The sequence below is a fragment of the Lissotriton helveticus genome, chromosome 2_1, assembly GCF_964261635.1.
Source record: "Lissotriton helveticus chromosome 2_1, aLisHel1.1, whole genome shotgun sequence".
NCBI lineage: Eukaryota > Metazoa > Chordata > Amphibia > Caudata > Salamandridae > Lissotriton > Lissotriton helveticus.
In genome coordinates this window covers 38,414,305-38,431,054 of record NC_136059.1, presented here as the reverse complement: position 1 = coordinate 38,431,054, position 16,750 = coordinate 38,414,305, and the positions used below count along the sequence as shown (strand labels likewise).

The following is a 16,750-nucleotide window of genomic DNA, read 5'->3' as shown; positions in this document are numbered from 1 at the left end:
CGATAACTTACTTTGGTATCATATGTACAGAGCCAACTTCCTGCAGTGACCCTACATAACATACCCAGGGCCTCAGCCCCACAGATTCAACAGAACTTTTAATCAATCATTCTTGTTGCGCAGATGTGAATCTGTTTGGGCAGAGGTTCTTCTCCTTCAGCAGCAGTCCGGCTCAATAAACCAATCTCTCCAGGCTGGCTCGCCAAAAATGTTACTTGGAAATTAAGTTACTTTGAAAAAATGAACACACAAGAGGCGTTTGGCAAAATAGGAACAAGTTAGTTTAATGAAGCACTGCGGCCAAGAGAGCAGCAACAGAGTTGTGTCTGAAGACTGTGTCGATGTAGAGGTTGTGGCTGTCTTTTTATTCAGTTCATGAAGTACAATAAATCCATTACGAATTTGTGAACAGCACTTCTATCAAGGCTTACGCATTAACCATAAATTCACCCATCTGATAAGGGTATGCAGATGGTTCTTCACTTTGTGGAGACTTAATGTGGGCCTCTGTGTGCGTCCAGATGTCTGGCCTGAGGAGCCCATGATCTCTGCTGTGGTGTGCATGCTGTGTTCTGATTTGCTGAGTGCTCCTAGCCACATGTAGCATCTGACTTTGTGGTATTTAGAGAATGCGCGCCTTTGGCCAAATGTGTTTAAATGGGACCATTTTCCTCCTAGTCATATAGCTGCCTTTCTGTGTGATCGATCTAGGGTTTCCCAGCTCGTGCATTTGCCTGGGCTAATTATAACCCCACCTGTTGCCTATCAATCGGCAGACTTGGATGTTGGAGGGCCTAACTGACCACGTATCTCTGACTCTGGATTGATGGGGAGCCAGCTTTGGTGAATTTGACAGCAGTGGCACAAGTTTGTTATTACGTGTACATATAACAAGGTGATTATTGATTTCACGTTTACCAACATTCTCATGGCATATATTGACTTTGTTTTTAAGGGTCTTAACATTGCCATGTACATATTTCACAGCGTATATCAACATCACATTTACGGATATTGACATGGTTACGTATACATTTACTATGGCGCACGTTGACCTCGCATTCACTGATACTAACAGTTAAAAGGCAAGGGTGTCAGTATGCATCCCTGCTGTGTGCCTCTATTTGTGTAATAGATTCAGCCATGTTAAGACCCGCCCCAATAACTGTTTTAGTGTAAAGAGTATATTGCCTTCGGTATAGCATGGTGGGTACCCCACTTAGTGACTTCTGGTTGATGTCGTCGAGCGTAGCACTATAATAAAAGAAGCAAGGATACAAGGGGGAATATATTTGTGACTAGAGTCGTAGGCTTGATAAAACGAAATGATACCATTTTCTTCTGCTCAGCTCTCGATTTCCCTCAATAGTATCTTGGTTTTCTTGAAAATAGGATGAAGTATAGAGCCTCTCTGGGGCTGGTGCCTGTTGTAATGCCGCTTGGTATCGCGGAGAAAATTCAACCGCCCCAGTAGTGTGTGTCCGTCTTGTAGAGAGATCCATGAATGCTGTTTGAGCATGGGGTCCCAGCTTAGTAGTGTGTAGCGTCACTGGATTGCGAGATTAGAGTGCTAGGAGACTGGCTTTTGTCAAAATGAGATTCACAGTCCTGTGCTGGAGCTTTATTATACGTTCCATTGTGTGCATTAAGCCTACCCATTTACCAGGCTGTTTGCTGGCTGTCTAGTCGGTTTAAGATTGACAGAATTTAGATTGGTCTTTTGTCTGGTCACTTCATGGATTTGCAACTACTTTTGGTCAATTAATTTCCTTTTAAATTCCTTCATCAGTCTATGGTCAGTACATTTTTCTTGCATGTTTTAAATTGGGTAAAGTTTAGTGTTACTCTTACTCGTTTTAGTAAAATATGTTGGTTGCTTTGAGTTCTCAAGGGCTAGTAAGTTGAGGTGTAAACCTAGGCTTTTAATGGTTAGACTTTCTACTGCTCCTGGTGTTCGAGCACCTTGGGTTGACTGCGTGATTACGTTTTGATCAATCACGAGTTACCTTGATTCAGGAGGAGTATTGGAAATTTGGAAGTGTTCTAGCAGTTCAGATGTATTTCTGTAGTTTCCAATCTTCAAATTTAGTTACACAAGACTGCGACTGAGTCTCTTCATGCCGATTTAAAGATGTAATCGTTCCAACTGACTTTTAATGTTTGAAGCCAAAGTATGATGCCAAGTATGATGGCGCATGTCAGTGTTGAATAGTGAAGTTGGAGCAAAAGTAAAATGCAGGCTTTGGTTGCAAGAGTGTAGTCCACAGGCCAAACTCGAGTGGTTTTGACCACCCTCGCCCAGGGTTTGAATAATTGAATTAAAAGGATCTGCATCGAGCCTCCCAGCGAAATAGGCACAGCTTGGAGACCATATGCAAGGAAGAAGCGTCCTAGGTTCTTCTGTAGATCTCCTTACTAGAGAGCCCTTTGCCTGGATTTGGGACTATGCCATGAATGGCCTTAGTGAGATTGTTCCATGTGTTTCTTTGGTGCCCTGGGATCTATCGAACTCTTACGTAGGAGTTTTCCAAGTATTCCTCTTCAGACCCCGAGGTGTGCAGCTGCCCTCCGTTCTGCAGCCTTAAAGTCCAGGAGCCTGAAAATCCTCAACCCTTCTATGTGCTGTTACCGCACTTCAGATGGGCAACTGTTTCTCAATTTCCTTTTTTCCTTAAGACCTTGGTGTTTTAAGATGCTGGAGTTTCTTTTGCTTGTGAGTACCTGTTACAGTTGGTCAAATCTTAATCATAATTGCAATCAAAACTATCACCCATATTGTGATCTGAGACTTTAGGGGAAGGTTAGCGGTAATACTAGCAAGTTCTACAAACCACATCTAACTAAAAGCAAACTAAACTAAACTGGCAGTAAAACAAATCTGAATGGTTTGGGGTAGAACAAAATGAGTTTTAAGAGACCGCACTATTATGAGTGATACAGGGTTGGGATGACTCAAAGAATCCAGTTCCCTTTAGTTCTGTCATTTTGTGTCCTCAAACGTAATTGCATGACCGTCACTGATTCCTAGGTACAAAGGAAATCACAAGCTTGCATTATAAGGCAGTCTGTCAGCTTTTCATGAGAGCCTTCTGTATGTCAGACACCAAGGAAGCCCAAGTCCTCGCATGTTAAGATGGACACCTCTTGTGTATCACACATAGTATTGTCCAAGGCAATCTCTTGAGGGGCGGGCACTTACAGGGCATGTGTACACCCCATGAAAAAGACTGCTTTGAAATCACTGGAGAATCCAAAGGTCTACAGCAGATACTTACACTGAACTGTGCAATCCATTTGAGGTTTACCCAGTCAAGAGTTTTTTCATTTAATTGGTCTTTGTCTGAACTGTTCTTGCTTCATACAGATACAACACCAGCTCCCTCATCTTAAGGCCATTGTCCAGTACCACGACGAGCTGAAGGAGAAAAGGCCGAACCTGTACACGGTAAGAGATGTGCAAGCTCCCCATGTTCTGAACCTTGCTGCTGTAGATGTAGACATGTTCTGGTCACTAATTGATGCCGCAAGAGGGAGACTCCTGTCCCACATCATAGAAGCAAAACTGCTCCTCAACATCGGTTCTGTGCTAGGAGTACTACTGGGAAAGACTATGTTATGAGGTGTGCTTCAAAGTAGATGCCTCTCTCTGTCCGTCCTCCACTCGCAGTTGTAGGAAGATGCCCAGTAGATTACTGCACCGCACAGCGACCATGAGCGAAGGAGCTTTGGGAGGGGCTGGAGCTCTTCCTGCTTCCCTATGAATGTTGATAGTCCCTTTCTCTTAACTGCTTGATTATCCCAATGGCTTGTCAAATACTAGACAACAAATGTTGTTATAAGGCTACACACTTTGTGAGATGAAGTGCTTTTCAAAGTCTGTGTTCTGTGGCTGGTCCTCAGTGAGGTGTAGTTGTGCCTCTGTTGGGGCATCATTATGATATAGTAAGGGATGGCATCCTCCTATTGATGTGCCACAGAGCTGGCTGTGTACAGTCAGTGCTTTCTCCAAACTGTAGTTTGCAACCCCCTTGTAAACTGATTAATCAGTCTATTAATTAGCACAATTGTTGACTATTTGAGGGCAGTCGCACCCCAAACATCACTCCACCGTGGTCTTTTTTTGATTTGAGTCTCTCTGTTTCCAGTGGAAAGAGTTCATCCAGTTGGGGAAGGATGTCCCTGATTCTCAACTAGATGACATCATCGCCTCTCAGAAAGCCAATCAGTGTTGTACCCTGATCTACACGTCTGGGACCACTGGACAGCCCAAGGGGGTGATGCTGAGCCACGACAATGTGAGTAACTGCAAAGCAAATGTTAAATTGCCCGATGGAACTGAAGGCCATTGATGGTCATCTAGTAAATGATGCCACATAGGTGTTTGTCTCCTTGCTTTGATCACATGTTTGTAGGCTGTATGTTAGTAATGTTTCCTTGCTTCAGTAGCTGTGGTGGTATAAACTGCCAAAGGCCCTCACAGGCGGTCGACATCATTGACAGCTCTGTCTCTAACACGAATGTTTGTGTTACTTCTTTAAAAAAGGGAAATTGTGTTGATGTTCCTCCTACCATTTCCACTTCAAGGTCCTGTTGATTATAATTTGGACTCTCAGCATATTAAGGTTTTCTTCAGTCTTTCCCTTGAAGTATCTTCTGTGGGTATAGAGCACTAGTTTGGATAATACATTGTGCTTGCTTTTGGGGAAATGGAACCCAGGCAGAATCTTGTGGGAGCAGTCTGCAGTCACACAGCATGCAATCGTGGGTAATATCCTGGTTCAGATGGACCCCTTCTGTTTTATGCCCGGTCACTTAGGATAGCGGGAGCGGAGGAAGCATATCTGGGGTTAGTCACCTCATCGAGCACCCAACATGCCACTGGTCCCTGTGGCATCCCCAATTTGGAACACCTCTGGAAGCTTAGTCAGGAATATTTGGCGACTAAGGCATACAAATTCCGTGATTGTATTCTGAACGAAACCAGTATCAACCTAAAAAAATGTGCATTGGTAAGGCTTCCTCACTTCAAGGGGTTTTTGGGGCTAAGAAACTGATTTTTTACCCTGTTCAATTCCTAATGTTTCGACATTAAGAGGATGAAAGGCAAAGGGGATGAGCCAATGTTCTCTTTTTCTCCCAAGCTGCTCCAACACAGAGATTGTCTGATGAATGAATGAGCACAGTCCTGGGCACACGTGGTTAGGATATTGCAGAGTTAGTATAAGTGTTTTCACGTATTGACAATGCGGCGGTCGACACCAGTATAAGTTTGAAAAAGTCTTATCACAAGGTAACAACTGTATTAAACCAAACAACCAGCCGACACGTGTTTTGTCACAAGGAATGATCCTGTGACTCTTCAGGGCTGTTCCGTGTTTGGAAGCGAAAGGAGAGCAGGCCCCATATGACCAGTGATAATTCCAACCCGGTCTGGGGTGTTCGGTCAGCAAAAAATTGATGAACGGCAGGGGTTGTTTTGAGTCGGTGGAAGCCACTGGAATGTCCCGCGTTGGGTAGAAGATGCGGGTGGACCGTGGGGGCCCCGGACTAGTATAAAGGCGTGGGCTGAGGCATCAGTAAGATAGGCTGAGGCGGGTGCGCCGTTATGGCAGGTGGGCGTGTGGCACCCAAGGCGTTACCTTGTGATAAAACTTTTTCAAACTTATACTGGTGTCGACCGCCGCATTGTCAATACGTGAAAACACTTATACGAACTCTGCAATATCCTCACCACATGTGCCCAGGACTGTGCTCATTTTCCAGTCTGAATCCTTTGACTCACACGAATCTGGGGGTTATCGGGTGAATCCCCCGACCTGGCAGCACCGTATTTACTCCGATCCATATAAGACACCACGCGCAGTAGTCTGAGTGCCATTCTTCCTGTATTCACTAGAATCCCCACCCCTAGCTGTCTCTTGAATGAACCCTACATCAAGATGCAGTCAAAGGCTAATGTCCAGCTACCACCTCTGTCACATGTCCGCTCTTTGCTTTTGACTGTGCAGCGCTCTGCTTCCATCGGCTAGGTTTGCACCATAGAAACCGCACAAACCCATACGAGAGCCCTACTCTGGTTTCCGTGCAGTCTGTTGGTGTGGCTGCCGCTGTGGTTTCTTAATGAAGACTTGGTGTGTGCACCACAGAGACTGGAGAACGTTGATTTCTTCCTGTAATTCCAGCAGCCAGGGTTGTCTGGTGAAAGGATGGCAAGTGTCAAATTGCGCCATCCTCTTAGAGACCACTTTGGACTCATCGTGGCAGTTGTGCGGGTTATCCTTCACCGCCCACCCCTCACTTTACCAGTAAGAACAGCGTGTAGGATCTCACCTGTATTCAGTGACCTTTCAAGAGGTTCTGGCAAAAGGTGCCACAAAGCTAGGTACTCAGAACCGAACTACTGAATGACTTGATACCTAGGTTTCAAGGAGTTACCAAACAAACTGTGGCATTATCCTTGACCCCCGACATGGCAAGGTGGCAGTTCACCACAGCAACTAATCCAGACCTTTAAACCTTATTTTTTTATTCGGTGACTAATTTGAGGGATTGCAAATGCCTATGCATTTGGGGTGTACCCTTCATTATGGGGCTTTTTATTTTCAAATGCATTACTAAGAACAAAAGAAATAGACTGTCCACTTCCGAAAAAAAAGTTTTTGCCTACACAGATTTATACAATCTTACATAGTATTGGGTGGTATACTTTGTTTGTTTTCAGTTTTCATCCAGCTCAGGGTGAGTTCAGGTATAAGGGAGTTGCTGGTTGGAAACATGTGCATGTGTCTGTCTTAGTGAATATACATTTGGAAGCAAATAATATCAGTTGTCACAATGAACATGCGTGGCACAGTAAAAAATGGCTACAAAGGGCAATATGTTCATCCAGGATAACAGGGAAAATAAAATAGTACCCAATCACAGCTCATTCAAAGGAAGAACAGCCATCAAGCTGAAGCAATCAGTACTTTGTCCATGCCCCAGTCAAAAGAAGTGAAACCAGCACACCGTGACCAGAAGGAAAGCAGTAAAGAAGAGTGACAGTGGAGCTGACGAATGGGAAGCAGTGGACGGGCTACAAGCCCATGTGCTGTTGCAGTCAAGACCTAAAAGCAGGTTGCTGTGCCTCCGCTCCTCCTTTGAATCAAACTGATGTTGTTCTGAAACTGATTGTAACTCATTTTAATCTGATTTGACTTTTATATTTTCTTTGTTTCATCTCTAAGAACATTTTTCAGAAGAAAGGGTCTGCTAATTTACTCAAATAGCAAATTATACTTTCAACATTTAAACCCTGATGACATCATGAGTACAAGGGGTCGTAAATAGCAAAGTCAACGACCTCCCAAACCCTTAGGGATATGGAATCCTCTTCAGGACTCCAAATAATGGGAGGCCGGTGGTGAGAGGAGTTGTGCTAAAAAGAAGAGGGAAAGAAAAGTATAATTGAGCACCGGGAGTCAGCTGTACGTCTGCAGCAGGCACAAGACCCAACCCATCCACACCCACCCCTGCTCTGGAGCGGCCACAGATGTTGCCTATGTGGAGTCTGACGCCATAGGGGTGCATGAAGGAGCCTCCTGAAAGGAGTAGTGTGTAATGTCGGATGTGTGCACAAGCGAGCAGAAACCCAGGACTGCTGGGGGGCGACAGACATCCCCTAAAGAAAGTACCTAGACCAAAGAGGGCTGATTCATGGCAACTTTTCAAGATATCCATATAACATGCATTTTCATGCATTGATTGTAAATGCTTCTCAAATGTTTACGCTTAAATCTAGCATAGGTTAAGCTCTTAACCTACTATTGACGACGGAAGAATACCGCTTTACAATCTTTCAGTCACGGATTCTGCTCCTGGTGTTGGTGGTAGATAGCACACCATTGTTGATTCTCAGCTGAACCCTCTCCCGTCCCCATGGTTGTGAGCTGGCCCCGTCCATGAACATAATTCAGTCAGTAGCAGGCCTGCATGGAGCAAACTTGGAGTTTCACTTACCTAGAAGTCAGAATGTACTTGCCGCTATAGGTCTTAAAAACCTGTACAGGCTAAACTTTACTCTAATTGTATAGCCAGGTTTACAGATATACATGAAGTTGTGCATCTGGGTCGTTCTATGCGCTGCCTCTACGAGGCATCCAGTATTTATTATTACTAGTGAAACTCCACCCATTGCGTTTCTCTTTGTTTTGTCGCTTGCCATTGGTGGAATCTCTCGCTCGTTGTTGGCTGGTGGTCCTATACATCACTTCAGTTTTCTTCCCTTTCTGGAGGAAGCAGCATCGACCAACTACAGTTAACCTACGCTGCTGGCTGTTATCTTTTTATTTAGGTACTACTTGTGTTCTTTGCTGCTCGCATTTCCACATCTAGCAGCTCTCTGCCCTCACCCCACGCTGTTTATTTATTTGTGTTTAATATACATGAGATCTTGGTTTATTTATTCTTAATTAAATGATGCAGCCCACACAAGGCTCGAACCCTGTTCTCCTGCTCTGCAGCTGGCAGCGTTATATGTTGAGCCACCTCCTCGCACCGTTTGATATACTTGGTTTCAGATGCTACATTTGTCCATCTCAACCGTGTTTTTTTTTTAATTGTATCTGTTTCCCCCTCCACGTGTATTATTTTTTTTATTTCTCTCCCCACACCCTCTCTGAGCTCGCTGTTAATTTTTTAATAATTAAATGATGTAGCCCACGCCGGGCTGGAACCCTGTTCTCTCGCTCCAAAGTCGGCAGCTTCAGCAGCATCGCACAGCCTGCCATCTGTTTTGGGTCAGGTTACAAATGCTTTCACTTCTGTTTAGTGAAAACGTCCTACGTCAAACACGAATATTACACAGTAACGTGATAGGCACAGGGCGTGTACAGCTATGTACTTACAGTGCAGGAAGAAATGTCACAACAAAGGTAACCACTTTCTGCACACGCAGCCTGCAAAGATGGTCGATGCTGTGCAGTGGAGCCCGGAGAGAGAAGCAGACAGCAATGAGAGCTAATGTCGCCCACGAGGGACAGTTGCGAAGACCAACCAGACGATCGGAGGCATGAAAGGTAAAGAGGTTGTGAAACCGGGCAGTCACCCCAAGCCAAGTACCACAGATAGGATGTTTCCAGAAAGGCCTTCAACGTTGCTCCATACTTTCACAGAACAAAAAATGTCAGTCAAAAAATATTGTTTCCTACAAGGGCACGGGATGTGCGGGTTATCAATCAAAATAACTAAGCTGCTCTGGCGAATAATTAAAAACATATGATTTTTTTATACAACAGAGGAACACACTTTGATTCAGGGGAGACAATTCGGGTAGGATGGCGGAAATGGGATTGATTGCATGTCTGCTTAGTACACACAGAGTGTCAACGAGAGGTATGTAGGTGTGAAAAATTAACTGACAAACCACATGATCATCACGGCTGCAACTCCTCCAATCCCCATTAGGAAAAAAATATCAGCTTTGAGAGGGTAGTTGCAGGGCAAACAATTAGGTACTAGTATGTACCTTCTTGCTCTGGAGAGCCGCAGCTTTCCAGTGGACTCTGGCTTCTGAGCCAGACTGCAGGACTGCTATGAGACTTCAGAACTTCAAGATCAGTGATGGATTGAAGCTGATACTGCCCCCTAGCCCCCAACAAAAACAGAACATCTGAAAGAAACAGGTTAGTATTAGATTTCTTACCTTAGAATATACCCAGGCGTCAGACTGGATCCGGAATTTTTTGCGCAGCAGTACCCTTGCGCGTCGGTAGGAGCGTCTGCGGCTCCGCGTCCGTCGTCGGCGTCGTGGGGGCTATGATGACGTCGTCTGAGTACTTAGACGCCACCTCCGCGCGTTGACATCAGTTCTTCTTTTTTCTGTGCCAGCAAGTGCCGATCCGGAAAAAGTGGTACCCTTAGTCAATTTTTGACTAAACTTTTTTGATCATTTTTGATCTGTTTCGAAGTCTGTACGACTCAGACAGTGCCGGTAGGGATGCCCGGGTTCAAACCCTGCGCCGACTGCGTCCGACTGATGTCAGTCACTGACCCCCCCATCGCCGGTGTCTTCATTGCCTGGGCCTTGACCACGACGACAAGGCCTGTTCCGACTGTCTAGCCCTGACGTCCAAGGCTAGGCGGGAGCGGCCCCGCAAGCGTCTCGAGCTCCGGCAGTCGGCCCCGCGCCGCTCGAGGTCCAGGTCCACGGGGAGGTCGAGGGACCGGTCGCGGGGTCGGAGCCACCATGGCTCCGGGAGTCGTCCACGGTCTCCAGGCCCCCACCCCTCGCGCGACGCGGCTGGGGGTTCGGGCGACACCGCCCACGCAGCTCCGCCGGAGCCGCGGGCGTTGTGGCCTGCTCCGTACCTGACGGTCCCTGGGCAGCACGCAACGCTGGAGGAGATCGAGGCCTTCCTCTCGGCCGTGAGGTCGCTCACTCCTCCGTCCGGCTCCGCAGGGCGCCTTCGGGCTCTGCGGCCCCGACTGGGAGTCCCAGCAGGTCGGGTGCTTCGGCTCCGACGCCGTCGGATGCTTTGGTCCCGACGCCGCCGGTGACTTTGGTCCCGGCACCACAGGCTCCCGCAAGATCCGGTACCGGATCCGGGTCGCCGCCGGTCGACCTCATGACCTCGCCGGCGCTGGCCCCTAGGGTGACGCCCCCGGCACCGCCGTCTCCGATCCCTCCCTCGATTCTGGTCCGGTGACGAACTGGCGCCGTATCCGACGCCGATTCGAGATTTCTACTTCTATGACCCGGCCCCATCCTTTGGTCCTGAGTTTCAGGAGATGGGTGGTGAGGGGGATTGGGAGGGGTCTGAAGACCCTCTGGCACGGGAGTGTCAGTCTTACCAGGACTGGTCAGGAGAGCTAGGGAACACTAGTGGTCTGGATACCTCGCCTGACACTGGCTTTGTCTCCCCTCCCACCGTGGCTGCTTATAGTGTGGTGTTGACGCGGGCAGCCAAGGCCTTGCACCTTGAGCTCCCCGTCGCGGCCGTGAGGACTAACCTCCTCACTGAGGTCCATAAACCGCAGTCAAGTTCGGCCGAGCCTCTGCTGCCGTTTAATGAGGCCTTGTCTGACGTTCTTCTGGGCACCTGGTCCAGGCCCGCTACAGGTCAGCCTGTAGATAGGAACGTGGCCAGACGCCGGCTCCGGGTGACCCTGCTTTCCTGTCCACCCACCCCACCCCCGAGAGCCTGGTCATCCAGGCCTCTAACTCCCAGACCGCATTCCCGACCCCCCCCCCCCCCGATCGGGAATCCAAGATGTATGAGCAGTACAGGAAGAAGATATTCTCATCCGTCAGTTTGGGATTGCGGTCCGTCAACACAGCATGCCTCTTGGACCGCTACACCCACTCTCTGTGGGACACGGTTGCGGACGTGCTGCCACAATGTCCGGAGGAGGTCCGGATTAAACTCGCCCAAGCACTTGCGGAGGGTCGAGATGCGGCACGGTACTCCTTCCGGTGTGGGCTGGACACACGGACTCACTGGGTAGAGCGATGGCAGCGACGGTAGCGATTCGTCGCCACGCCTGGTTGAGGTCCGCCAACTTCTCGGCTGATGTCCAGAACACTCTTATGGACATGCCGTTTGATGGCCGTCGCATCTTTGGTGACAAGGCAGACCATGCGCTTGAGCGCTTTAAGGACTCCAGGGCTACGGCCAAGTCCTTGGGCCTCTCGGCCACGCGCCAGCAAATGGGTGCCTTTCGCTCCTTTCGTGGCCAAGGGAGGGGTGCCCCCACATGTGCTGCCAGCCACGCACCGCAGTCTAATATCCAACGCCGTGGAATCTGCCGTGGTGGCGGTCAGGGACAATGGCGCGGCCAGTCAACACCTGCCCGTGCAGCATCTGCGTCGAAACCTTCCTAGTCCGAGCTTTCAGGCCCATGTGACGCCAGTGGGGGGCAGGGTTCACCATCACCACCTCCACTGGCGCACTATTACATCGGACAGATGGGTGCTGCAAATCGTCCGAAGGGGCTACTCCCTCCCCTTTGAGGCGACCCCTCCAGCCATGCCACCGCAGTACCACCGCGTGTTGGGGGATCACTTGACACTTCTCAGAGAGGAAGTTACGGCCCTCTTGGCAAAGGGGGCCATCGAGCGAGTTCCTGGGCCAGAAGTAGGGTCTGGTTGTTACTCCCACTACTGTCTGGTACCCAAGAAGGGCGAAGGGGGCCTACGCCCTATCTTGGACCTACGGAACGTCAACGGCTTCCTCCGGCAGGAGAAGTTCAAGATGCTGACACCAAAGTACTTCAAATGAAAGCACTCAAGCACTTGAAAAAATGAAAAATCACTAATAAACCCTTAAAAGGGAGAGCTCAATGTTCCAGGGTCCTGCTAGCAGGACCCGGAAAAAAGAACTGGAAGTAAAAGGGACCTGCTGTGCATTCTGGGATACTGAGAAAGTTCTGGAAGGTTCTCTTAAAGGCACAGTATCCTGTTTTGAAGCACATAATGGCAGCCTATGGGGCTTGTCTGTCCACTCCTTCCTCTCTATCATTCCAGAAGCTTTTGCTGGTAAAGGAAAGTTTTTCTCTGTGGAGAAAGCTGGACAGGCTGTGCTGTTTGTGGGTTGTTGGTGGAATTTCTAGTTGAAGTACTGGACAGTGTAGCCTGTGGATATAGGCTGCATTATCTGTCTTTAAATTCTCTCTTAAGTGTCGGTGCAGGTCTGCATATTTTGACAATTTAAGAGATTATTTTTGATTGCGCCGGGGTCCACGCACGTGGGCGGGACTATTCACTAGATTATGACTATAACCGAGATACCGCTACTACAGAACTGGAATTACAGGACAAACTACTCCCCTGTCAGGGTGAACCACAACATTCACTAAATTAACCTGGTAGCTTGGCACAAATGCAGTCATGCTTAACTCAGAGGCAATTTGTAAAGTATTTATGCACACTAACCGTGATAGTGAAAACCCAACACATGAAAAATCCCCCAATCAGTTTAGAAAAATTGACTACATTTTAATAAATGTTTTGAGACCAGAACAACAAAAATCAAATCAGTAGTACCGAAGTTATACATATGTTTTTTTAATTAAAAACCAGTGTCTAAAAGATGTAAGAGCCAACCGCAAGCATGTAGTCATGCACGACCAGGTCAGACTCGGAAATATGGCTGACCATGATGGAGTGCTGGTCTGATACAAGAAATGGATTGGGCCTGGATTGGGGGCGACAGCCCAGTTCTTTCTTCATGTGGGATATTCCCCTGCCAGATCTGCCAGATAAATTGAAGCACGCTGGCGGCAGGAGAGGGAGACTTTGGAAAAGGTATAATATCTTTGGGAGAACCAACATCTCAATAGTACCCACCCTTCCTAGCCAAGAAGTCTGATGTTTCCAGTAAGCTAGGTCGCTCCGGATTTGCCTGTGTAATGGGACGTAGTTGATGGAGGCGGTTGATTGTCTGGTGGCTGCCAAATTGATCCCTAGGTAGAGGATTGTCTCAGGCACCAAATGGATAGGGTACTGCTTCACCAGCTGGTCCACCATCTGAGGTGGTAGGGAAAGGCGGAGTGTGATTTCTCCTTGTTAACCTGAACACCTGATGCATTACTAAAGTTTTCAAGCTCCCTCAGGAAGGCTGCCAGGACTGTAACTGGCCTATCCAGTGCCACCAGCACATAATCGACATGTAGGTTTTTTGTATGATGATGACCTTCGAAAGTCACTCCAGTAATCTCGGGGTTGTCCCAGACTCTCTGGGCTAGAGAGCGAATAGCAGGGTTGACAGAGGACACCCCTGCTGTGTGCCTCTGCCTATTGGAAAGGGGGCAGAAGCATGGCCATTGGTCCAGATCTTCGCCGTGGGTGAGCCTAACAATTTAGAATTTGTGTTCTGAACTTTTCCCCCAGTCTGAAATGCATAAAGACCTATTCCAGGTAGGGCCAATGGACCCTGTCGAAGACCTTTTCCGCGTCAATCGCTAAGAGCATGAATTCACCTGGGGCATGGAGGCCTTCTCGATAATATGTAAAATACATTTGATATTGTTGCTAGTTTGCCTCTGGGGTATGAAACCTGGCTGGTCTGGGTTAATGATAGAAGGCATATAGGGGTTGAGACTGCTAGCTATGATGCCCGTAAACAATTTCAGATCCACATTTAAGAGAGATGGGTCTGTATGAACTGCATTGCAATTGGTCTTTTCCCGACTTAGGAATGACAGTATGGCCCCAGGATCAGTAAAGGAGTTAAATAACTGGGTTAGGCTACACGCCAGGATAGAACAGAAGGTCTTGTAAAAGGCCGATGAGTAGCTATCTGGGCCTGGCTACTTTGCCAATTTCATCCAGGACATGGCTGATATGACTTGCTCTATACGAATATTTTTCTAGTGACTCAGCCTAGTCTAGTGAGACATGGGTCGTTTGCGCAGATTGGAGATACTGGGTGATGTCCGCGGGGTCTTAAATGTTTCCAAACATACCACCCTGCGTTTTATTGGGTTGTTAAGCCCTCTCACGTTAAGGGTCAGGACTTTAAGTGGGGTGATCTTTATCAATGCTGTACTGAGAAATGTAGGCTATGGGATTTAGCAGCCCACTGAGTCGGAGGGATCCGCTAGTTGCAATGAGGGTCTCCATGGCTGCCCTTTGTTTGTGTTGCTGCGTCTGGTTTGGAAGTGAGTGTGGACCCCAACTATAAAAGAAGGAAAACCGAGAAAAGGGATAACTTGAGAGTTGGAACAACTTACTTTCAGTCCCACAGTCTTATGAGTCGGTGCGTTTGACCCTAAGGGGTCCATGTTGTGGCCAACATTCCCCATTCCCCCCCCCCCCAGCCTTTCTGCTTGTACATAGAGCTATTGGATGCCCATCTTTCAGGGGTTTCTTAGGTTCCTCAGGGGCAGTACCCTCGAGGCCCACCTTCTGGCAGCTCCGAATTTGATTTAAAATAAGAGGTTCAGAATGGCCAGATGAGGGATGGGAATTTAGGGAGGGTACTGCGGGGAGGGAGACCTGGAAAGAGAACCCAACACGTTTATAGGTAATCAAATGCTTGACATATTCAACATTACTTAGTGTGTGAACATATGTATTCAGATGTACCTATGAATAAAAGAACTTCTTGATTACATGAATAAGTGTGGACTGCTCTCTTGAAGAGCTTTACAGTAGAGTGTCTCTTTTTATCTTTCTGATAGAATGAACTTCAACAGGTATGGAAGTCTTTAGTCTCGAGTTAAATTAACAGCATTTAACTCAACTTGTATTGGTTGATAAATTACCCAAATTGTTCATTCCTTGGATTTAGTGCTCTTCTTATTAAAATTGCAATCCTCTAAATTCTCCTAAGGTTATTAACTTTTAACTTGGCTTAGCTAAGTTCTCTGTTAATGGTTCTCTTCTCTTCCCGAATGTAAGAAAGTTCAGGTTTAACAATTATGTAGCCATTAATGGGTTAATAGGCCAATGCCAGGATCGTCGTTAATGCTTCAATGCTAGGATTGTCAAATAGTCATTCTCTACGTTCAAGATACACATCATGCTGTCCAAACATTCTTTTCATGTATATTGCAGCAAATACGTGCTTTAATTAGCAAAAGTATCGGAGTCTCCAACCTGCTCCGTATAGCTGCCCATGTGAGCGTACACAATGAGGAAACGCCAGAGTCTCCAACCTGCTCTGCGTCCCAAGCTCAAGAAACAGCACCTCTACTTCACTGTGCGGCCGAAGAAGCTGGAAGGAGCCGCTGAAGATGCTGCATGGAGCCCCCAAGAATTCACTGAGCCACAGGACGTTGAATGGGCATGGCGCCTTTTATAGACGTGAGGCGCCCGTACGGTGGTTGGTAGGCTCATGTTTCCAATAAATGTGTGCTACGCAAACAAAACTAAGAAATCAAATAATAACCAAATGAAAATAAACGAAAGAACAAAAACAACGAACAGCCCTTATGCCATCCACAGAGGTTACCAACAAAGGATGTTTCCTTTTTTAGGTCTCGCATAGGCAGCGCATGCGCTGCCTATGCGAGGCATCAAGTAATCAGTATTAGTGGTGAAACTCCACCCATTGCGTTTCTATTTGTTTTGTTGCTTGCCATTGGTTGAATGTGGCATTGCTCTTCTTATCTCGCTCATGGATTGGCTGTTGATCCGATACCTCACTTCTGTTTTGCAGTAAGCAGCACCAACCAACTACAGCTTTGTTCCGCTGGTGGGCTGTTATCTTTTTATTTAGGGACTACTTCCTTGTTACTTTCTGCCACCACTCATCGCAAAACACGTGAGGAAGAACCCGTTTTTATTTTGCATTTTCATTTTAATCTGCACGGTAGCAGCGATCCCTGGACGTGCTTATGTTATTGAGTGAGTGATACAACTAATCTTCTATAGATGCTTGCTTGACGCCGCACCATTCCCGGGCAGCTGCTGGGCGTGCCGTGCTGTACTCTTTCCTAACTTTGTATGTGCTGGTTCCCTCTCCTCTTCCGGGCAGCCACTGCCTCAGAGTCCTGCCAGCTGTTGGACCTGCTGTGCTGGGCAGACTAGACTCGCTGTAATATTTGTGTTTGTAGATTCGTTCATTGACTAGATAAGTTACTCACACTTGGGCTTGTGACACGTGAGAAGTCTTTATATGTCACCTAGCAAACCCGCCCATATCCATAGAAGCTTCTCAGGCCCAGTGTTGTTGAAGAGCAAGTTTGGTTCGACTGCGTTTTGCCATGACCCACGGTGAATCTGCCGGTGCTAGAATAGTAGCAGACATCTTCCTTAAGATTTCCAGCT

The 16,750-nt window shown here is 47.4% G+C and overlaps 1 protein-coding gene across 3 annotated transcripts in view; it reads left to right on the top strand.

Annotated features, from left to right (window-relative positions):
• Nucleotides 1–16,750, top strand: part of LOC144817687 (long-chain-fatty-acid--CoA ligase ACSBG2-like) — a 1,080,196-nt gene that overhangs the window by 780,677 nt on the left and 282,769 nt on the right. For all 3 annotated transcript variants that reach the window (XM_078674432.1, XM_078674431.1, XM_078674433.1), the window contains 2 exons: nt 3,365–3,445; nt 4,146–4,295. In XM_078674432.1, coding sequence (XP_078530558.1) covers nt 3,365–3,445; nt 4,146–4,295 — 231 coding nt within the window. The remainder of the gene's footprint in view (nt 1–3,364; nt 3,446–4,145; nt 4,296–16,750) is intronic.